The following is a 19291-nucleotide window of genomic DNA, read 5'->3' as shown; positions in this document are numbered from 1 at the left end:
CACAAATGGACAAGGCGTTGTTCAGTATTTTCTGACATAGAATAAAGCATTAATCAATTAATCAAGAAAATGATCTACACATTAATCGATAACAGAACTAGTCGTTAGTTGCAGCCCTGCACATTCTGTTTATTTATTTTCTGACTTTTCCCTAGTTTATTTTTTTTGCACTATTACTTCACATTTGTTAACATTTATTTACACTACTTGTACTTATGTTTCTATCATTGCATTATATCGTCTTGGATCCTGTTCTGTACATGTTTTGTATCTTGTTGTTTGCACCTTATGTACATTCGTTCATTCTTTTGTTTTGCACCGGGACCAGGGAAACACAATTTTGTTATTCTATTTACTGTACATTGCACTGTATGTAGATGGATGACAATAAAGTCTCTTTTATCTTAAGAAATACTTAATGCTTTTATCTCTTTAGGCTTCTTTAAATCTTAAGTCTTACGTATATTTCTAAGTCTGAAATAGTGTTTTTAATAAATGTGTATAATGTAAATTGAAATGTTTGTCATGAAACTTGGTAAATTGTGTGTTGTGTTTACATTTTTTCTCAGTGTAGATTTTTGGTGACAGTCCCTTGGTGGAGAGCCCCTGTTCAGCAGGGAGGCTGATGGGAGACCTAGTTTTATATACAGTCTATGTGGGAGACTAAATATACCGTGTTTGGTGTGGAAACTGCATAAAATAAGCTTTAAAGTGAAGCACAACTCAGTTTATTTCATTAAACCAGCCTTTATCATTACTGACGATAGTGTTATGCTTAGTTTTGTCTAGATAATTGATAGTGTCATTTAATTCCACAAAGCTTCACAACATTCATTTAAAAAAAATTGAGGGTGGTAAAGTAGTTTATTTAGTTGAACTCCCCTAAACTCACTTTAACCAGCTTTTACTTTGCGAACACATGGTAAATGGACTGCATTTAAATAGTGCTTTTCTACTCTTTTTTTTTTTTTTTTTTCTTCTTAGCTTTCTTAGACTTATACTCATTATACACTGGGCAATTTTTTTATGACAATCATATACCCTACAGCAGGAAATTATGTTCAGAATGCCTGTAATCCAACATAACTCAAAACTATGCAATTTAATATGCCCTTTACTGTCTTAATCAGGGTCAACCTGTGTTTAGGTGTCACATACAGTATATGCGAAACACAAGGAATAATTATATATTTTATAGTGGAAAAATGATAAAAACCCAATGTTAACAAAGGACTGGTCCATTCACATAGACCAAACCGTGTGGTAAAAACTGCTCATTTAGAAAAGAAAACCGTTCGGCCACAGTTAAATAACCTCACTGCTGGAAATGGTCTTTCTGTTGTCATCCCACAGTTGTTGACAGCTTCCTAAAGTCACCAGCCATGTCATCTATTTCCAAATCTGATTTTACAGTTGGAGTGCTGACTGGTCGGTAGCTGGTTGCAGCTGCTTTCTAAAATAAAAGGCTTGAGATATTTAAAAGAGAAAAATGATCCTCCCAATGACTTATCAGATGTAATGGAATCCAGGAGAGACGTGTTTGTTGCCCTGACACAGAGTGTAATGGAAATTAAAACAGGCCTGAGGCTCTCTGTGGTGATGACAACCATGATTTCACACTTGATTGAAAATAATTAAACACTGACTGATGGGTTTCCATAAACAGAAAACTCACACATCAATGCATTTTGAGTTTGCGTTTCCTGTTTTCATGTAAATAGTGTTTGACTTTGTGTGACTTTGTGTTTGATAGCAAATGTATAAATAGTTTGGGCTGAATATTATAGTATCCAGCTTTTTCTCGACGGTTTTCTCATCGCATACATGCTTTCACGATAAACTGATTCATTTATTTGATTAATTTGTGTTCTTCTTAGAATATAATGATTAATAAATAAATAAATACAATCTTTCAGTTTATGTTCCAACATGCAGCCAAATAGTTTGAACATAAAACTTAAGAGTGGAGACCAAATTAACACATCACAAGAAAGACTTTTAAAATGAAGTAAATCGAATGCTTTAAGCGATGCTGTAAAGGTGGGTTAAATATTAATAAGCAGTATCTGTCAGCCATTTGGCCGTTTTATCCATGTTGGGTAGTTTCAGTTTCTTACTGCTACTCCACCTCTTTGTCAACACAGTTTGTGGTTTCATATGATGACATGCTTTTTGACATGACATTGTGCAGTTTTATGACCACTGATTAACGATTCAGCTCTGTTAGCTGCCTTTTGTTTTGAAAAACAATATCAAAGTGCAGATTTCCACAGTTCATTAATAGATGACAAATGCTGCTAAATGTCATTCATCCAAACAGTTGCATCAAAAGGTGAAGTCCTTATTCATTATCTCGTCCACCGCCTGTAGTGCACCATTTTGTGGTGGAACTAAGTACAAATGGAACAATCAAATTGTACATAACTATTATTTTTTTTAATCATTTTGAGATTTGGACTGTTGGTTGGGCAAAACAAACATTTTGAAGGTGTCATATTAGTCTTTGGGTAATTGTGATGCCATTTCTCACTATTTTCAGAACCTTTACAAACCAAACAATCAACCGATTAATGGAGAAAATAATCAGCAGATTAATCCATAAGGAAAATAATCATTATTTGCAGTTTGATACAAAACAGTTTAAAATGAGCTCCACCTCAACCAACTACAAGGGTAAAAGTCAGATTTAATATTAATGCATTAGTAATAATAATCCAATGATATAATATGTAATAGTATAATGGTTACAGGGGACATTTTTCTACATTGAGTACTTTTACTTGTGATACTTTAAGTTCAATTTCCTGATTATACTTATACTTTTACTGACAAAATTTTTAATGCAGGACTTTTACTTGTAATTAAGTATTTTTACAGTGTGGTATTAGTACTTTTACATAAGTAAAGAATCTGAATAATTTTTACACAACTTGTTTTGGCCTGTTTCTTGGTGCTAGTTTGCCATCTAGTGGAAGGAGTCAGAGGAAAACTCCACCGGGAATTCCTGTCATTCTACTGTACTGCTGTAGGTCCACTATGTCAGTGGTTCTCAAAGTGGGGTCCGGGGACCCCCAGGGGTCCTTGAAGGGGTTCCAGGGGGTCCCCAACAAAAAGGGGAATCATTTATTTTCACTATAATTTCATCCATAATTAACACAATGACAAATTGTATAACCATTTTGCTCATGGGTTTCATTCACTTTCTGTAATAAAACATCTAAATGCAAAAATTCTATCAGGTAGGGGTCCCTGGGAAAAAGGTTTGAGAAGCACTGTACTATGTAACTTTTTTGACTTTTAAGCTTTACAAAATATCTACTTGAAATAGTTTATTTTAGATAATATGTCAATATTCACTCAACAATCTCTTAATTAATTAATCCTCAACAAATGTGTACATCTTTTAGAATCTAGGCTAATATCGCAGTTTAGCCTCATTGCAGACTCAGGGTAAATGGACATAAAACAGACATTCTGCAGTTGACCCAATTGCCTCTTTTCATCAAGGCATCTTGTTGCAGATCCAGATGGATTCTGACAGCACTTTTATGGTTTCATGTTTTTAGACATGCATGCACACCTTCAGTCTGCAGAAGACCATAATTTACATAACAAATATACTGATAAAAGATGTGCTCAAGTGCCTAACATGCATGTGCAACCCATACACCTTACTTAAATGAATAATACTAGGAAAAGGAAATGCAGTCACACAGCAATCTCAGTAATTTAAGATGTGGAAGTGATGGAAAATTACATTTACTACAATCATATGAATCCAGTAGTAAATTAAATGATATAACAATCTGAAAGGGGCTATTCTGTATACAACTTTGACATAAGTAAAATTATAAATGCAGGACTTGTACTTGTAATTAAGTATTTCTTCATACATAAATATGGAGTTAAGTCAGAAAACTAAAGAACTCATCACAAAGGTAAAAAAAGAGCTATTAGCAAGTAAAAAGAACACAATGAAATGAGAAGAAATATCTTAAATATTTTAATAGATGCAGTGATAATTATAAATAGGTACAGTAGCACACACATATTAAACACACACATATGTTTAAGTCTAGTGTATAAAGCTTTCAGGCTATTTTAGGCTTTTTCAAACCAAATGTTGGCACAAGGCAACCATCTGAGTTCATTTTAATTTTTAACAGCAACTACGTCTACGTGTAGTTAAAAAGTTGGCAGCGCCCCGCAGTGCTGGGCTTAACATGATCAAAACAAGTTCATCTTGAAGAAAGTATACAGTACACAGAAAAGGACACCATGTGAGATAAACTATGTAACATTCAGAGAACTTGAGAGCCTGAGAAACTGGATTTCCACGCAAACAAAACACAAACTTTGGTTGTTGCACCAGGTCAAGTTTTACACTGCTGACGACAGTATAAAAAGACAATCGTGGATACGATTTTTTGTTTAGTTTCAAAAGTCCAGTCAAGTACAAATGTCGAAATATATGTACAGATATAAACAAACCGAGAACCTTGTATTCATAAGGCAGACGTGCTTTTCCAGGTTTGTACTGTCTGCAGATACAGTGTAGCTTTAAACCATATTGTGTGTAAAAACAAAAAAGACTTTAAATGTTGAAATTGTGTGTTAAGTGTAAACTGAGTGAGCACTGTAGCAAGAAATCCATGAATACATCTCAAAGTACAGGGATATTTGCAAGTTTTTAACTATATTGTAGTTCCTTATCTTGTCTTTGACAAATGGTAGAAAGAACATTTGCATTTGTCTACACCAGTGTGCAGTGAAAGCAGCACATCAGCAATCTGATAATCAGTTTGGTTGTTTAAAATCTAAGTGTATCCTTCAGATGATGCCGGTGTAGACAAGATGATAAGATTGGACAAAGCCAGCAGTGAAAGATACACAGAAAAAAATCCCAAAGATTGTACCTTAAGAGGGAGTTTTCTTCTCACACATAACGCAGAGATAATTATTAAAGAATTACTTCCAAAGTATACCAGAGGCTGTTATTTCCCACCCTTGAAAGCCATTTCCTTCTTCACCTATGATGAGTGATGTATCTGTGCATATAATGTAGAGAGATTAATATTCATGCTTCACACCTTACTACCTTACACAAATCGTACAGGCTAATCCTTCAGGCAGTGATGTATTTCCTAATGCATTCATCTGTCTTAGCACCTTTGCAAAATGTCATTCCTCATTAGCAACACAGAGTTCTCACAGAGATGCACATCCAAGACTTTATACAAACAGGGTTCAAGTAAATTTTAGGTTAATGTTGTCATTATTTACCTTTATGAATTTGTGCTTTATTGGAATTAATATTAAATATGGGTTCAAATAATGGGGTCGGGGGGGGGGGTTGCCGCTACGATGGAAACACTCCAAAGTCATGTGTGGTTGTGAGTCAGATCATAATGAAGCAATGTTCAGGAGGAATAAAACTAACAATTAGCGATACAATTACATCAGATAGTGACATCATCACCTGTGTGAGAAGATTGAAAAGTCATATTTCATGTTGCATTAATTCAATAAAGTTGTGAAATGTGAAATCTATCATTTGCACTGAGAAAAGGGACCGAATAGACCAACTGTTCATTAATCTGCTTTAATTTACAACTCATAAATTAATTTTGACATAATGCTATTATAATGCAAATGACAAATCGGTTTGTTTTTTTTGTAATGGTATGAAATTTAATTTCCTTGTGTCATGTATTTGTTATTATGAATTCCAATCACAAATCAGGTTGTGAGATTATTACATTCTTAGAGTTAAGAATCAATAATGCCCATAATATTAATATATTAATGAGTATATTTAAAACTTGGGAAAGGGACTTCCTTTAATTCCCAATGCAGTATGGAAACAGTAGTTCATTAGAGCCAAGCAGCTCCATGATGCTGTACTTAAATTATATACCAGAAAACCAAACTGTTGGATGGATTAAAAAAACATTTGCTATTGTTAGATTCTTATCTTTACCAGTGGGGCAGAAGGTGAAAGTTGGCCTGGTCAAAAGAGTTATTCTCAAGGCAAGTTGTAATTTGTCAACTAATTTACTCAGGTTGAGCAAAATGCTAACCGCACATGCCCAAAGTTAGCATCCTTACATGGTAATGTTTAACATGTAACATTTGCCATGTGAATCAATGAACTCTGACGGGTTTATAGATACAATTAATGGAGAATTTCCTAGAGACCAAACAGAGAAAAAGTAAGCAGCTCTTTTTTCTGAGCTTGGCAGACATTACACAGACAACTTACACAGCCTTATCTACACCTCTCAGAGCCCCTGCCTGCAGCAGAGCTGCGCCGAGGAAACGGGAAACATGTCTTGGTCCTGACTTCAGCTCATCTTCTCCAAGTAGACGGACAGCAGAAGTCTAGGAGGCAGAAACTCTTCTTGTTTGTTCACCACTTCGGTCTGACGTGACCCATTGTAGTCGGTGCCTGAAGGTCCAACCAAAAAAAAACAGACTTTGATCTCTCTCATGACTGGAAATCATCTAGTTGGCTATGTATGTCCAGCCAGGTTTTGTCAATAGGATTATGTAAAAAGAGAAGTATCTACAATTTCTATGAAAACATCTTGTTCAAAAGCTTTAATATGATGGATTGTGTGCTATAATCCTGTCTATAAGCTTTTGATGGTTGATACAACGTAACCAATTCCAGTGTCCTACCAATATTGTTTCCCCAAATTTCACCTTTTATATGCCAAAATGTACAATATGTGTTTGTCGTTTTCCTCAGTATTTTGTTATCATCAGTGTTAAGAAAATTGTTTAAAATAACCCAACACAGATATTCAATGGTAGGGAAAAATTACTACCTTAAAATAGAGAATTAATTGACCAAATATGTCATTTTTTTTTTTTTATTTAAGAGAAGTGGCTAGGTTGGGTTAGTGGGTAGAGCAGGCGCACATATACTTCAAGGTTAATGCCTCAACGCAGAGGTCCAGGGTTCAAATCCAACCTGTGACCATTTCCTGCATGGCTTCCCCCTCTCTTACCTAGCTGTCCTATCAAAAATAAAAGATGGAAAAGCCGAAAAAATTATGTATTTAACAGCATTATCTGCAACGCAGGATGCATACAGACTTTGACAAATGGTTGCCCAATGTTCAAACAACATTCTCTGTCATGCTTCTGGTGGAAAAGTGCTGAATAGTTTTTTATATATATATATATATATATATATATATATATATATATATATATATATATTATGTCTAATACATGTTCCCACTCACTTGCAGAGACGAGGTCCATATACTGGCAGACGGCATGAAGCAGCAGTCTCTCAAAGCTGATTTAGAAACACAAACAACAGAGAAATGACTTTCCACTCCTCTCTAACCACTTACAGAAACAATCAACCACTTTCCTGGCATAGATCAATAAAGTTAGTCTATGCCAAATATTTGCAATTTATTTCACATCCTGTTTGTTTGTTGTGTTGTAAATCTTGCTGCTTCAATGACGCCACTTCTTTGTGTTGATCATAGACGTTTCATGTGATCTAATAAAAACTTTGAACTAATATAAACTGGTTTTCCAGGTGGGAAAACATAATCAGGATCCATCAGCCAGAGCTTCCAGCCTGTATGTTTGTCAGGTGGTAAGGACATGAAAGTTAAAATAACACCAGTGGGGTTGCATTGGTTTGAGTAACAAATCCATGACTCTGACGGTTTATTAAAACGCCAAACGTCTTCCATTATGTAACTGGTGGATTCAGATATTTAGGGCTACTTAAAAGGTCCCATGGCATGAAAATTTCACTTTATGAGTTTTTTTAACATTAATATGCATTCCCCCAGCCTGCCTATGGTCTAGAAATGGTGATAGGTGTAAACCGAGCCCTGGGTATCCTGCTCTGCCTTTGAGAAAATGAAAGCTCAAATGGGCCGGTCTAGAATCTTCTCCTTATGAGGTCATAAGGAGCAAGGTTACCTCTCCTTTCTCTGCTTTGCCCGTCCAGAGAATTTGGCCAACCCATGAGAGAGACATCATGGCTTTCAAATGAGCAAAGTGGCAGTTTGTCATAACGCATAAAATGTTTTTAAATTTAATATAAATACAAAATATTTAAGACTTCTGTATAAATTTCAAGACTTGTTAATACTTTCTAAAATGTATCCAATGCTTTTTGAGACTTTAAGACCCGCAGATAATCTGAACACAGAAAAAGGAGTTCTACCTGCTGCCGAGGTTGGTTGTGTAAACTGAGTGAGGTTGAGTGTTGAAGAAGCTCACAAGGTTTTCCTCAAGTACTTCCAGAATTCCCTGTGAGAAAAAAAAAAAAAAAATACATAGTGGGTGGCAGCCAAGAGGTTTGATCTCCATAACAACCGCGTGTGCTCAAGCATGATTTGTGCTTGAGCCAATGGACTGAAATACTGTGGGCTTCTTTGGCGAGTCAAGAGATGTTTGTGGTTAAACCTGTTTGTCATTTGCAAATCAGAACGCATGTCACTGCTTTCTAATCAGCCAAAAATAGCCATTGACGTACAGCAGAAGGAAAAAAGACTAGGTCAAAACCTAGTATATGGCTGTACCATGTAACGTCAATGTGTTTAATTGTGGCCAACTTGTTACATGGACAGTCAGCGGTGGTGTCTATAATGTTAATATAGATATTAAATGTTCATATGTAGCGGTCACAGTAATAGTTATTTGTTGTGTACTGAAGTAGCATATCACATGACATGGTACATTTGAGACAAATAACAGAGCACTGCTTTTCAATGTAATCATGCCATTTTATTTGCTGCCAGCCACCTCTTTTTGGCGTGTTTATTTTTTCTGCAAGCAAATCTTGCAAGAAAACACACAGATAATCTATTATAAACGATATTGAAGACACATTATATATGACATAAATTATCGTATTCTGATAAATGATAAAATATGCATCCCCTGCTTGCCAACCCATTGACACACATGGTGGTGCGCCATTCATCTGCTTGTAGCCTACTCTGCCCGTGCTGCTAAGCCTGTGCATTAAAATGGTTGAAATGAGTGGCAGCAGCAACAACATCCCTGTGTATTTAAGGAAGTTAATCAGCTCATTGATGGGCAATAGCGGAGGAAAAAGCCTGTGTCCCGCCAATACATTTTGAAAGAGCAATGGCCTATAGGAAAACACCAACACTGACGTCATCACACTCACTCCGACCAATGGTGGAACTTCATCTCTCAGTGACAGAAGGACAGAGGGACTTTTGAGTTTTGAGGCTGTAGGGCTGGTCATACAGTCCTACGATCCTACAGTCCTACGATCCTACAGTCCTACGATCCTACAGTCCTACGATCCTACGATCCTACAGTCCTACGATCCAGCCACAAAAGACTTGACTACGAGACAACAAGCTGGTGAAGCCTCTGGGTTTGATACAAGGCAGAGATGCAGGAGAGAAAAGTCAAAATGTGGCAAAATCTACTGTGCTTAACATGTCTTCCACCAGTTATCATATCATGATATGGACAGAGGATTGATGAAGTAGTTGAAGCTCGGCGCTCAAACTTTAACTTAAGCTCAAAGCTGCTGTGGGTACGTAGACTCCTACCATGTATGTAGGAAAGATGACACTCACCATGGGGATTTGTTTCCGTTTGAGAGTCGCTCGCAGCCTGCGATCGATTCTCTGGAAGCAGTCCTGAGCAATGAAGGCAGGATTTACTGTGAAGGGATGAGAAACGGTCAGACAAACAGCAGCACCGAAAACAACCAGCCTACAAACAAGCACAGACTGAGACGCTCACCATTTCTTTCGTCTTTGTTTTTCTTCTTGGCCTCCTCCTGCTCCAGCAGTGACAGCAGCCTCTCCTGCTCCTCACCGGAGCAATTCATGAAGTCATTCCATGGCTAAAAGAACAAGAGGATGATGAGTCAATTTTAAAACTAATACTTGTTTTATTGGGTGCTTTTAGATGTGATCATGCTTGGATCCACCAACACTCAACGGTCTTAAAACTAAGACAATATACAAGACTAATACAGAAAAGCCAAAACCGAGACAGACCTCACATAATAAGCAGCAAAGTTTAATTCCAGCTGAAGACAACTTACCTCTATGTAGTTTCCATTGGTGCAGGCTTCAGTGAAGATGGATGGGATCGCCGGGTTACTGCAAACTTCCAGATCATCTTTGGAGCACTCATCCCTCTCAAGAAGATTAGCAAGAAAGCGTGCTGATTTTCAGAGAAGAGAGAGACGTACAGTGGTGATATATGCTAAACTTCAGTGACAGATTCATGGATTTAAGGGGTTTATTCTTGAGATAAAAAAAAAAAAAAACATACTGTTGTAGTATTGGCATTTTTGTAGCAATAACGATTCAATGTAAATGCTCTTTTCCATTGTTGAAGGCACACACACACACACACACAGAGGCTTGTCAGGCATTGTTCAGCCTGCAGTGGATGACCACATCTAATATATCATCAATAAGAGCTTACTGTTCTCCTGTCGGCGCAGGCTCTTCTTGCCTTTGGCTCGGGGAGTGAGGTCAGAGTTACGGATGGCTTGGTTGATAAAGAACTGCTTCTTTTTGGTGGGAGAAACTCTCCTGGCTGGAGAGTTGGGCAGGGAGGAGCATTTACGCTCCTCTATCAGGCTGGAAAAACAGAGGACAAGATGTTAATTTAGTCACACAAATCCCAAAGGGGAAGTAACAGCTCCTCAGATCGTATTCGTTTGAGTTATTTTATGTTGAAGGGATGTAGTTAACTTGTAATTTTTTTTGTGTAGCCCTTTTCTCAAATGTCTTTCTCCACAACAGGTGAGAGCAAAGGCATACAGCACAGTACATGAGAGCACGCTTTTCTCAGTACACAGGATATGGAAATAGACTTTTGTGTGACCTAATTGTCATGCATTTCAATGGACTTGCACTGTTCTTGATTTTCAGTCTGAGAATGCTCTTTGAATTCAACATTTTCTTTAGCATGTGGCATTTTAAAGTCAGTGAGTGTTTTAGGTTTGAGGTGGACATTGAGACCAGCTCTGAATGCCATGCAGTATATCATAACAACATAATCTTATTTGGCATATTATCCAATGGGGAAGATAATCACCAACCTGCTAAAACGAACTAAAACAGTTATTAGGGCTTGAGGGTTTATAGTGCCCCTTTACTTTTCTGTACTGCTTCTGTTTAATCTAAGAGTGTTCAAATAAATCTATTCACATTCGTATCGCGATTCAAGCTCTACTGATTCAAAATCCATTCATAGAATTCCAAAAATTGATTCATATTTTCTTTAAATTATTATCTTTTATTTTTCGTTTTGTAATGGCGTGTATACTATTGTCCTGAAATGAGTTTAGCTCGCCATTCCCATAGATGCCGCTGCTGCATCGAATTCACACTAACCCCTAGGCACGCTTGTCATAATCAAAAGAAGAACGAGTGCAGCAGAAGTAGTTAGTACTTCACAGAAAAGAATTACTCAACCTGCTCCATCCTCATTGAAGGCGAGAGTTTGGGCACATTTTAGCTTTTATAACCTCGAGGGGAAGACGGAACTTGATAGGAATCATGCTACAGTGGGGGAAATAAGTATTTGACCCCTTGCTGATTTTGCAGGTTTGCCCACTTACAAAGAATGCAAAAATCTACAATTGTAATCATATGTACATTCTAACAGTGAAAGACAGAATCCCAAAGAAAATTCCAGAAAATCACATCATATGAATTTATTAAAATTGATAACCATCTGATGAGGAAAAACAAGTATTTGACCCCCTGGACAACAGCAAGTATTCTGGCTCCTACAAGCCAGTTAGTCTTTCTTTAAGACACAGCCCCAATCCGAACCAATTATCTACATCAAATACACCTGCCTCACCTCGTTACCTGTATAAAAGACACCTGTCAACACCCAAACAACCAGCATCCAACGTCACCACCATGGGCAAGACCAAAGAGCTTTCTACGGACATCAGGGACAAGATTGTTGATCTGCACAAGGCTGGGATGGGCTACAAGAGAATCGGAAAGCAACTTGGAGAGAAAAGATCAACTGTCGGTGCAGTTATCAGGAAATGGAAGAAGCACCACACCACCGCCAACCTCCCTCGGTCTGGGCCTCCACACAAGATCTTGCCTCGTGGGGTGTCCCTGATCATGCGAACGGTGAGGAATCATCCCAAAACCACAAGGGGGGAACTGATGAATCAACTGAAGGCAGCTGGGACCACAGTTACAAAAGAAACGGTTGGTAACACACTACGCCGTCATGGAATGAAATCCTGCAGCGCACGCAAGGTCCCCCTGCTCAAGAAGAAACATATACAGGCCCGCATGAAGTTCGCCATTCACCACCTGGACGACTCAGAAGAGGCCTGGAAGAAGGTGATGTGGTCAGATGAGACCAAAATAGAACTTTTTGGCCTCAACTCAACTCGTCGTGTTTGGAGGGCAAAGAACACCGAGTACAACCCAAAGAACACCATCCCCACCGTCAAGCATGGTGGTGGCAACATCATGCTTTGGGGGTGCTTTTCAGCCAAGGGGACGGGACAACTCCATCGTATTGAGGGGAGGATGGACGGGGCCATGTATCGTGGAATTCTGGACCGACATCTCCTTCCCTCAGTGAGAGAGCTGAAGATGGGTCGAGGATGGGTGTTTCAGCACGACAACGACCCTAAGCACACCGCCAAAGCAACAAAAGAGTGGCTGAAGAAGAAGCACATCAAGGTTCTGGAGTGGCCTAGCCAGTCTCCAGACCTGAATCCGATTGAAAATCTTTGGAGGGAGCTTAAAATTCGAGTTGCCAGGCGACAACCTTGGAACCTGAATGATTTGGAGGCTGTTTGCAGGGAGGAGTGGCCAACATCCCTGCCGAAATGTGCACAAACCTTGTCACCAACTATAAAAACCGTTTGACATCTGTGCTGGCCAATAATGGCTTTTCTACAAAATATTAACATGCTGTTTGTCCAGGGGGTCAAATACTTGTTTTTCCTCATCAGATGGTTATCAATTTTAATAAATTCATATGATGTGATTTTCTGGAATTTTCTTTGGGATTCTGTCTTTCACTGTTAGAATGTACATATGATTACAATTGTAGATTTTTGCATTCTTTGTAAGTGGGCAAACCTGCAAAATCAGCAAGGGGTCAAATTAGGGCTGGGCGATATGGACCAAAAGTCATATCCCGATATATTTTGGCTGAATATCGATATACGATATATATCCCGATATTTTTTTCCGCAAAGTGAGAGCAAATGTTCAGTCAAAGCCAAAATCAAATATGACATGTCACAAGTAGTTTCATAGAGACAGTTGCAAAATCAAATAAATAATAAACCGGTTTCTTCACCTGGTTCATGATTAAATGCTCAGCTGTTCAAATAACAATAAAATGTAAACCTAAATACTGTATAACAGGAGTACCTTTTTTGAAATCAAAGCTCCATATTTGTGATTCGTTCCAAAGGTCAATTAAGCTTTTGATATTAATATAATTACTTTGTTCAAAATGTAATGCCTCATGCCTGTAAGCCTAGGTTTATAGTCCCATTCTTCCACTTGATACTGCTTCCACTTAAGTAAACTAAAAGATGAACTATCGACTACAAAACAAAGAAACTAATTAATGTGTTAATACAAAGAATATTTATTATGATCGGTTCACAGATCTGAGTCCAAACGGAAACTTCACCCTTCTGAACTAAGAGTTTCTGCTTCAAGGTGAAGTTTAAAACAGACTGAAATGTCCAGGCTCATTCCTCCACTATTTATTTCTGTATGTATTTATGCGTTACATGTCATTTTAACGGGCACTGAGCTCCAGATCCTGCAGCTGCAGACGGTCTCTGCTGCCCCGCTGTAGCTTCTCTCCGTCCGCCTGCCGCCGGCAAACTTAGTGGAACTTTCCGCCGATATCGACATACAGGTCGTCCTGGACTACGTGTAAGATCCTACCGATCACCACTCTGTCTTTGGCTGGTCCGATTTGGATCAGCGGGCACCGGCGCAGCAGCGAGGCAAAGCTGTGTTTTTCCCGGGGGAAGAGACGCTGCGGCCGGCCACGGAGCTCTCCGCCTCCCGCTGCCGCCGGAGCTCAGGTTGCTGGTCGAAGGCGGCATACATAATCATAAAACACATTGTCACCTGTTAAATGTTATTCATTGCTGTTTGTTCTTTTCATTTCCTCTATCGAACATAATTAAGCAGTACAAAAGTCCGGCATCTTTAGCGTTGATCTGAATGCTTCGCCCCCCTGTTCCAAGATGGCGGCGGTTTTGACGTATGTTTAGAACCTCAAGGCGACATCTGTGTATATATCTATGGGAGCAAGGATCACATTTGAACTATATCGATATATGCGATATGGTCTAATTCCATATCTCATTTAAAAATATATCGATATATTTTTAATATCGATATATCGCCCAGCCCTAGGTCAAATACTTATTTCCCCCACTGTATATGCAGGCTTTGCAAAACTAAGTTAAGTATTTTGGAAACACCACAAACTTGAGAACTCACATGGTACGCCATCACCCAGAGATTAACATTAAAGACGTGGACGAACAACAACATAAAGTACCTAACATGCCAGTCAAACAACGCGCTCTTTCAATGCTCTAAACTCCCACCGAACTCTGAACGAAAAGCTCTTTTTATTTAACAGTTTTATTTTATACTTGAATTAAATGTATTTGAAAGCTGGCCAAAGCTTGGCACTTTGCAGTTTTTAGTAGCAAATGTTTTTATTTTTGTATGAAGACACATAAAGTAATATCAAACTACATTTAATTTGTTGGGTTTCTTTTAAATTGTATGTCTACTGCAATCACATGGGAAAAGTAACTACATTTACATACTGTGAATCGTTTTTTGAATCAAGAATAATTTTTGAATTGAATCTTGAGTCTAAAAATCAATATTGAATTGAATCGTGACATTTTCTTAATCGTGCACCCCCATTTAATCTCTGCAGTATTTTTTTTAAATAGATCAGAGAAGGAAGGGCATCTTGCAGGAGCAGCAGATGTAGGTCAGTGGGTGTATTGTGAGGGTTTTTCTGTCATTTTTAGCCTGAGCCCTGCAGGTTGTTAGCGACATTACAGCAACATGATATGATTAACATCTCCCTGGGTTAGCTAGGTTTGTCCACAAAGAGATATCATATAATGTCAATGTTTGACATGTAAACCTAAGCAAACTTAAAACTTCTGAAACTGTTTTTTTTTTTTTTAATCATCTTTAGCGTCTCTGGAATAATGTAGTCCTGATTTGACAGGTCTACGTGTAAAAAAAAAAATTAAATCTGTGAAGTCTCTATGAATCTTTATTGCATTTTCACAAATAGAATAAAGCTTTCACAGATCTCAAAGTGGGTTCCAGGCAGCAGTAACGCTTTAGCTAAAATATCTAACAGGCTTTCACAACAGTAAGAGGTGCAAAAACGGAGAATGTTTCCCTTAACTTTAACTGCCGAATCGGAAGCTTACTTCAACGTTGAGTTTCCCTTAAATATCCCCTTAACTGCCGAATCAGAACCTTACTTCTTTCATCGTCAGGGACAGATCTTTTTTTTTTCATTTTAACGTCAACCAAATGAGCATAATTAGTAAGAGAGCTGGAACAACTCGTAATATAAAACCGTTTACAACTGCAGACGTGATAATCTAGCTATTTTAATGGAGTTGTAATTCGGGCTAACGCTAACTAGCTTGCAGACGTAGCTAACGTTAACATACTCATAATTTTGAACTCACATATAATCCTGTTGTTCTTCATTGTTATTTGTCAAAACGACCATCTTACTCAATCAAACCAGGGTCTGGATCTTTACAGCTTGTGTAGCTAGAATAACAAAGTTACAGTGAGTAGGCCTATGTTTGGCAGCGTATGTTGTGAGCAGCTAGCTAGCTCCTCGGCTGACAGCCTGACAGTGAACAAAAATAGCTGTTATCCACCACTACAAACAAAGAGGGGAGGAAAAAGTAGGAGCTCTCACTCTGTCTCTATGTAGTTACATTTTGTAAGGCTTTTAAACATATATTCACGTCAATATGTCACTTTTACTTAATGTTACTTCTATGAACACATTTAAGAGCGTCTGTGTTTTTTAATCACGTTTTCCACCTTAAATCTTAGAATCTAAACATATTTGAAGTGTTTAATTTTTTTTTAACTATAACCATTAGAGAACATATTCTGGACCAAACAGATCAAAGTTGTAAACAACAACAAGCATGACATTTAGATTTGTAGTCATGGGTAGTAAATAACACTGCACCTGTGTCTGCACCATTGACTGTATGGTCTGCACCTATTTTATACAGTCTGTGGTCTCCAATATGGGCAACATTGATGTTGCCCATATTGCAAGTTTGTCACACCCAAAATCCCAAACATTTTTTGTTTTATGAGTTTTAATTTGGAGTCTTGTTGTTGATACATGAGCTTCAAGTTTTCAGAATTGTGTTCATAGTTCCATTTTTGTATATATAGAATGGAGAAAAACTGTAATACAGCATTCTTTCCGGCAATACTGCAAATATATAAATATTGCAAGGTTTTGTCAGTGAGCCTAGGCTCAATCACTACTGCGTTACCTCCTTCAGCAATAGACAGTAACTTCACATACATTTATTTAAATGAAACTCTTCGAGATTACAGCTTTAAATCTGCTTTAATCATTTTTTTGATCCTTTGGGGGAAGAAATACAAGCTAAAATATATTCATAGTCACATAGTCAAAAGCATTAGTAATACCTCTTCCCTCCCCCCTCCCTTTGCAAGCATGTAGTAGAATCTACGGTGGCATTTCAGGTAATGTAAACATGAAAACCCTAGTTGATAAAGGGCTCATTCTAAGCATTTCGGAAACACAACGATTCTTAGTTTGAGGTGATTATACACTAATGAAAACATAATTGTGAATAATATATTCCATTTCTGCCCAATAGATCCCCTAAATCCTGCACACTGGTTCTTTAATTACCGATATAAAAATTCTGATTTGTGCAGCTTTGAAATTAATTACAAACTGCAGAAGAAGAGTCCAAGTTTTTTTTTTAACTCCTGAGTGATTCATCTTCTCAATAGACAATCTTTGGCACACCTCATAAAACAAGTTCCTGCATGTCATAATTTGCAAAATTCTGCCACACATCCATATCATCTTTATAATCCAGCATTTTTGAGTGGTTTCAGCTCAAACAATCCATCGGGATATAACCTGAAATAACAATGACTTTGTTTCCACTCATTAAGAGTGACAGGAGTTTGTGTGTATGTTACCATAACAGCCAGTTTAATAGGCCTGCCACAAAGTAATGTAATTGTTCTTAGCCTTTCCTTTCACTGCTGGAGAGAAAAAGGAGCTGTTCAGTTTGATACGCCTGAGAGTCAGTTTTTGGCAGAACACTCAACTGTATATTTTTATGTTAAAGCTTTTTTGAGAGATGTTTGGACAATATCGGAGAAGATTCTCAAAGGTGTTTTAACCCATTTTGGAATGAGTAAAGAGAAGAAGACAAGGATGGTAAAACTAGAGAAACATGATCCAGACACTTGTCCCATGATTGTGGGTAAAGTGAATAAATCAATTCCTAGAATGAGAACTGTAAAGTCAAAGGAGAAGATTAAAGTTGTAACATCAAAAAGCAACTCCACCTCAGCCAATGTTACTACGTGTGAGACATCAGGGAATATAATGAAGCTTTGTGTCAACCTAATGCCTTTTCTGGCTGCAGCCAAAGAGCCCGTGGAGGAAGAGGAGGGAAACGAGGAGGACAACAGCTGCACAAGTAAAAAGGAACAAGAAACCAGCAGCAAAAATAATGACCCATCTGTCACTAAATCTGTGGAACAAACACTTAATTCTTTCATAGGATTAACTTTGGACACTGACACCGAACAACCAGTAAGTCCTCAGTTTGTGCTGCCACCTATAACTCAATCTAAACCAGCTCCTGAGTGTTGTGACCATCAGAAGAGCCTCGCTCCTCGACCTCCCATCAGTTTATCTGAGCAAACAAGGACCATCTCCTCAAACTTCAGTACAAAAGGCTGCGGAGGCGGTGGGTTAGTTACAGGACAAGTAGCAGACAGCAGGCCCTGGATAGCCAATCCCCTGTTCTCTAAAAGTGTGAGTAAACTGCAAAACCAGTTGACTAATAATGTTCTGTGCCATTTTTCTAATTTGTCTGAATACCATCTTACAGTTTTTCACAATCGCTATGACACTTTTTTCAATACTTTTAACAACTTTCCTAAACTCTTAACGCACCAACACACCTACAACACACGATTGGCAAAACAATTAATTTCATGCTCAAAATCACACATTGTAAACTAAACTCCAACACCAATTTTCAAAATACAATAATTTACTAACACAATACACTGTGTTTACCAAAACAATGTAATCATGTCTCAAAATCAAATAATTCTTCCAAAACACTAACACATGTTCTCTCCCAACAGGAACATTTAGTCAATCATAGCACAATGTCATAAAAAACACTAACATCCCATGGAATAACAGAAACTACATTATTTTATGTATCAGGTCTGCCCTTATACAACAGACAAAAGTGACTGTATTAATCATAGATTGTGTTTTGCAGTTTCTGTTGAAGCCTCTAAATTTTTGTTTTGTTGGGTTTAGCAAATTTTTTTAAAGATTATTTTTGGGGTTTTCTGCCTTTATTCGACAGGACAGCTAGTTGAGAAAGGGCAGAGAGAGAAAGGGGGAAGACATGCAGGAAATAGTCACAAGTCGGATTTGAACCCTGGATATCTGCGTCAAGGCATAAACCTCCAAATATATGTGTGCATGCTCTACCCACTGAGCCAACCCAGCCACCATTTTCTTTCTTTTGCTGCAGAGATTCAATACAAAAAATGATTGACCCATCTCAGAGTAGCTTTATAGAAAGTACGGTTTGTGAAAAAAAGAGACAGAGACAGAATTGTCCTGGTACTCCTCTTCCTCTCCCTCGTGAAGGCATTTTTCTTATTTTCTGTGTTCATCTACAGTATATTGTTCAAATAGGTCATTTTTTACTGTACTACCATATGATCATGCGATTGAAAGAACCTCAACACCTGAGTGTGTTTCCTAGAAGGGAATCAGTTGTGATCGATCTATTTGCATGACTTCAATCAGCTGTTTCTCAATAAATGCATATATAAAATGCAGGGAATATATTTGTGTTTCAATTTACAATATGATCAGCTGTTCACTTTGACTTTAGCCTATAAGTTAGGTTTTGAACATGATGTTATCTGTTCTGACATACAGTGTGAAA

The 19291-nt window shown here is 37.8% G+C and overlaps 1 protein-coding gene across 2 annotated transcripts; it reads right to left on the bottom strand.

Annotated features, from left to right (window-relative positions):
- Positions 1-4135: 4135 nt before the first annotated feature.
- Positions 4136-15950, bottom strand: r3hdm4 (R3H domain containing 4). 2 transcript variants are annotated; one of them, XM_028587245.1, is made up of 8 exons: positions 15746-15950; positions 10465-10622; positions 10076-10197; positions 9769-9871; positions 9600-9685; positions 8204-8289; positions 7254-7309; positions 4136-6448 (listed from the first exon to the last, which is right to left on the bottom strand). In XM_028587245.1, exons 1-8 carry the CDS (start codon positions 15787-15789, stop codon positions 6345-6347), a joined length of 759 nt encoding a protein of 252 aa, XP_028443046.1. In that variant the 5' UTR covers positions 15790-15950; the 3' UTR covers positions 4136-6344. The 2 variants fall into 2 exon arrangements, with proteins under 2 accessions (XP_028443046.1, XP_028443047.1); XM_028587246.1 differs by lacking the exon at positions 4136-6448 and adding an exon at positions 6914-7022.
- Between the last annotated feature and the right edge of the window lie 3341 nt (positions 15951-19291).

Source organism: Perca flavescens, chromosome 9 (assembly GCF_004354835.1).
Source record: "Perca flavescens isolate YP-PL-M2 chromosome 9, PFLA_1.0, whole genome shotgun sequence".
In the NCBI taxonomy this organism is placed as follows: Eukaryota; Metazoa; Chordata; class Actinopteri; order Perciformes; family Percidae; genus Perca; species Perca flavescens.
The sequence above is the reverse complement of the archived record's forward strand: the minus strand, read 5'-3'. Positions and strand labels throughout refer to the sequence as shown.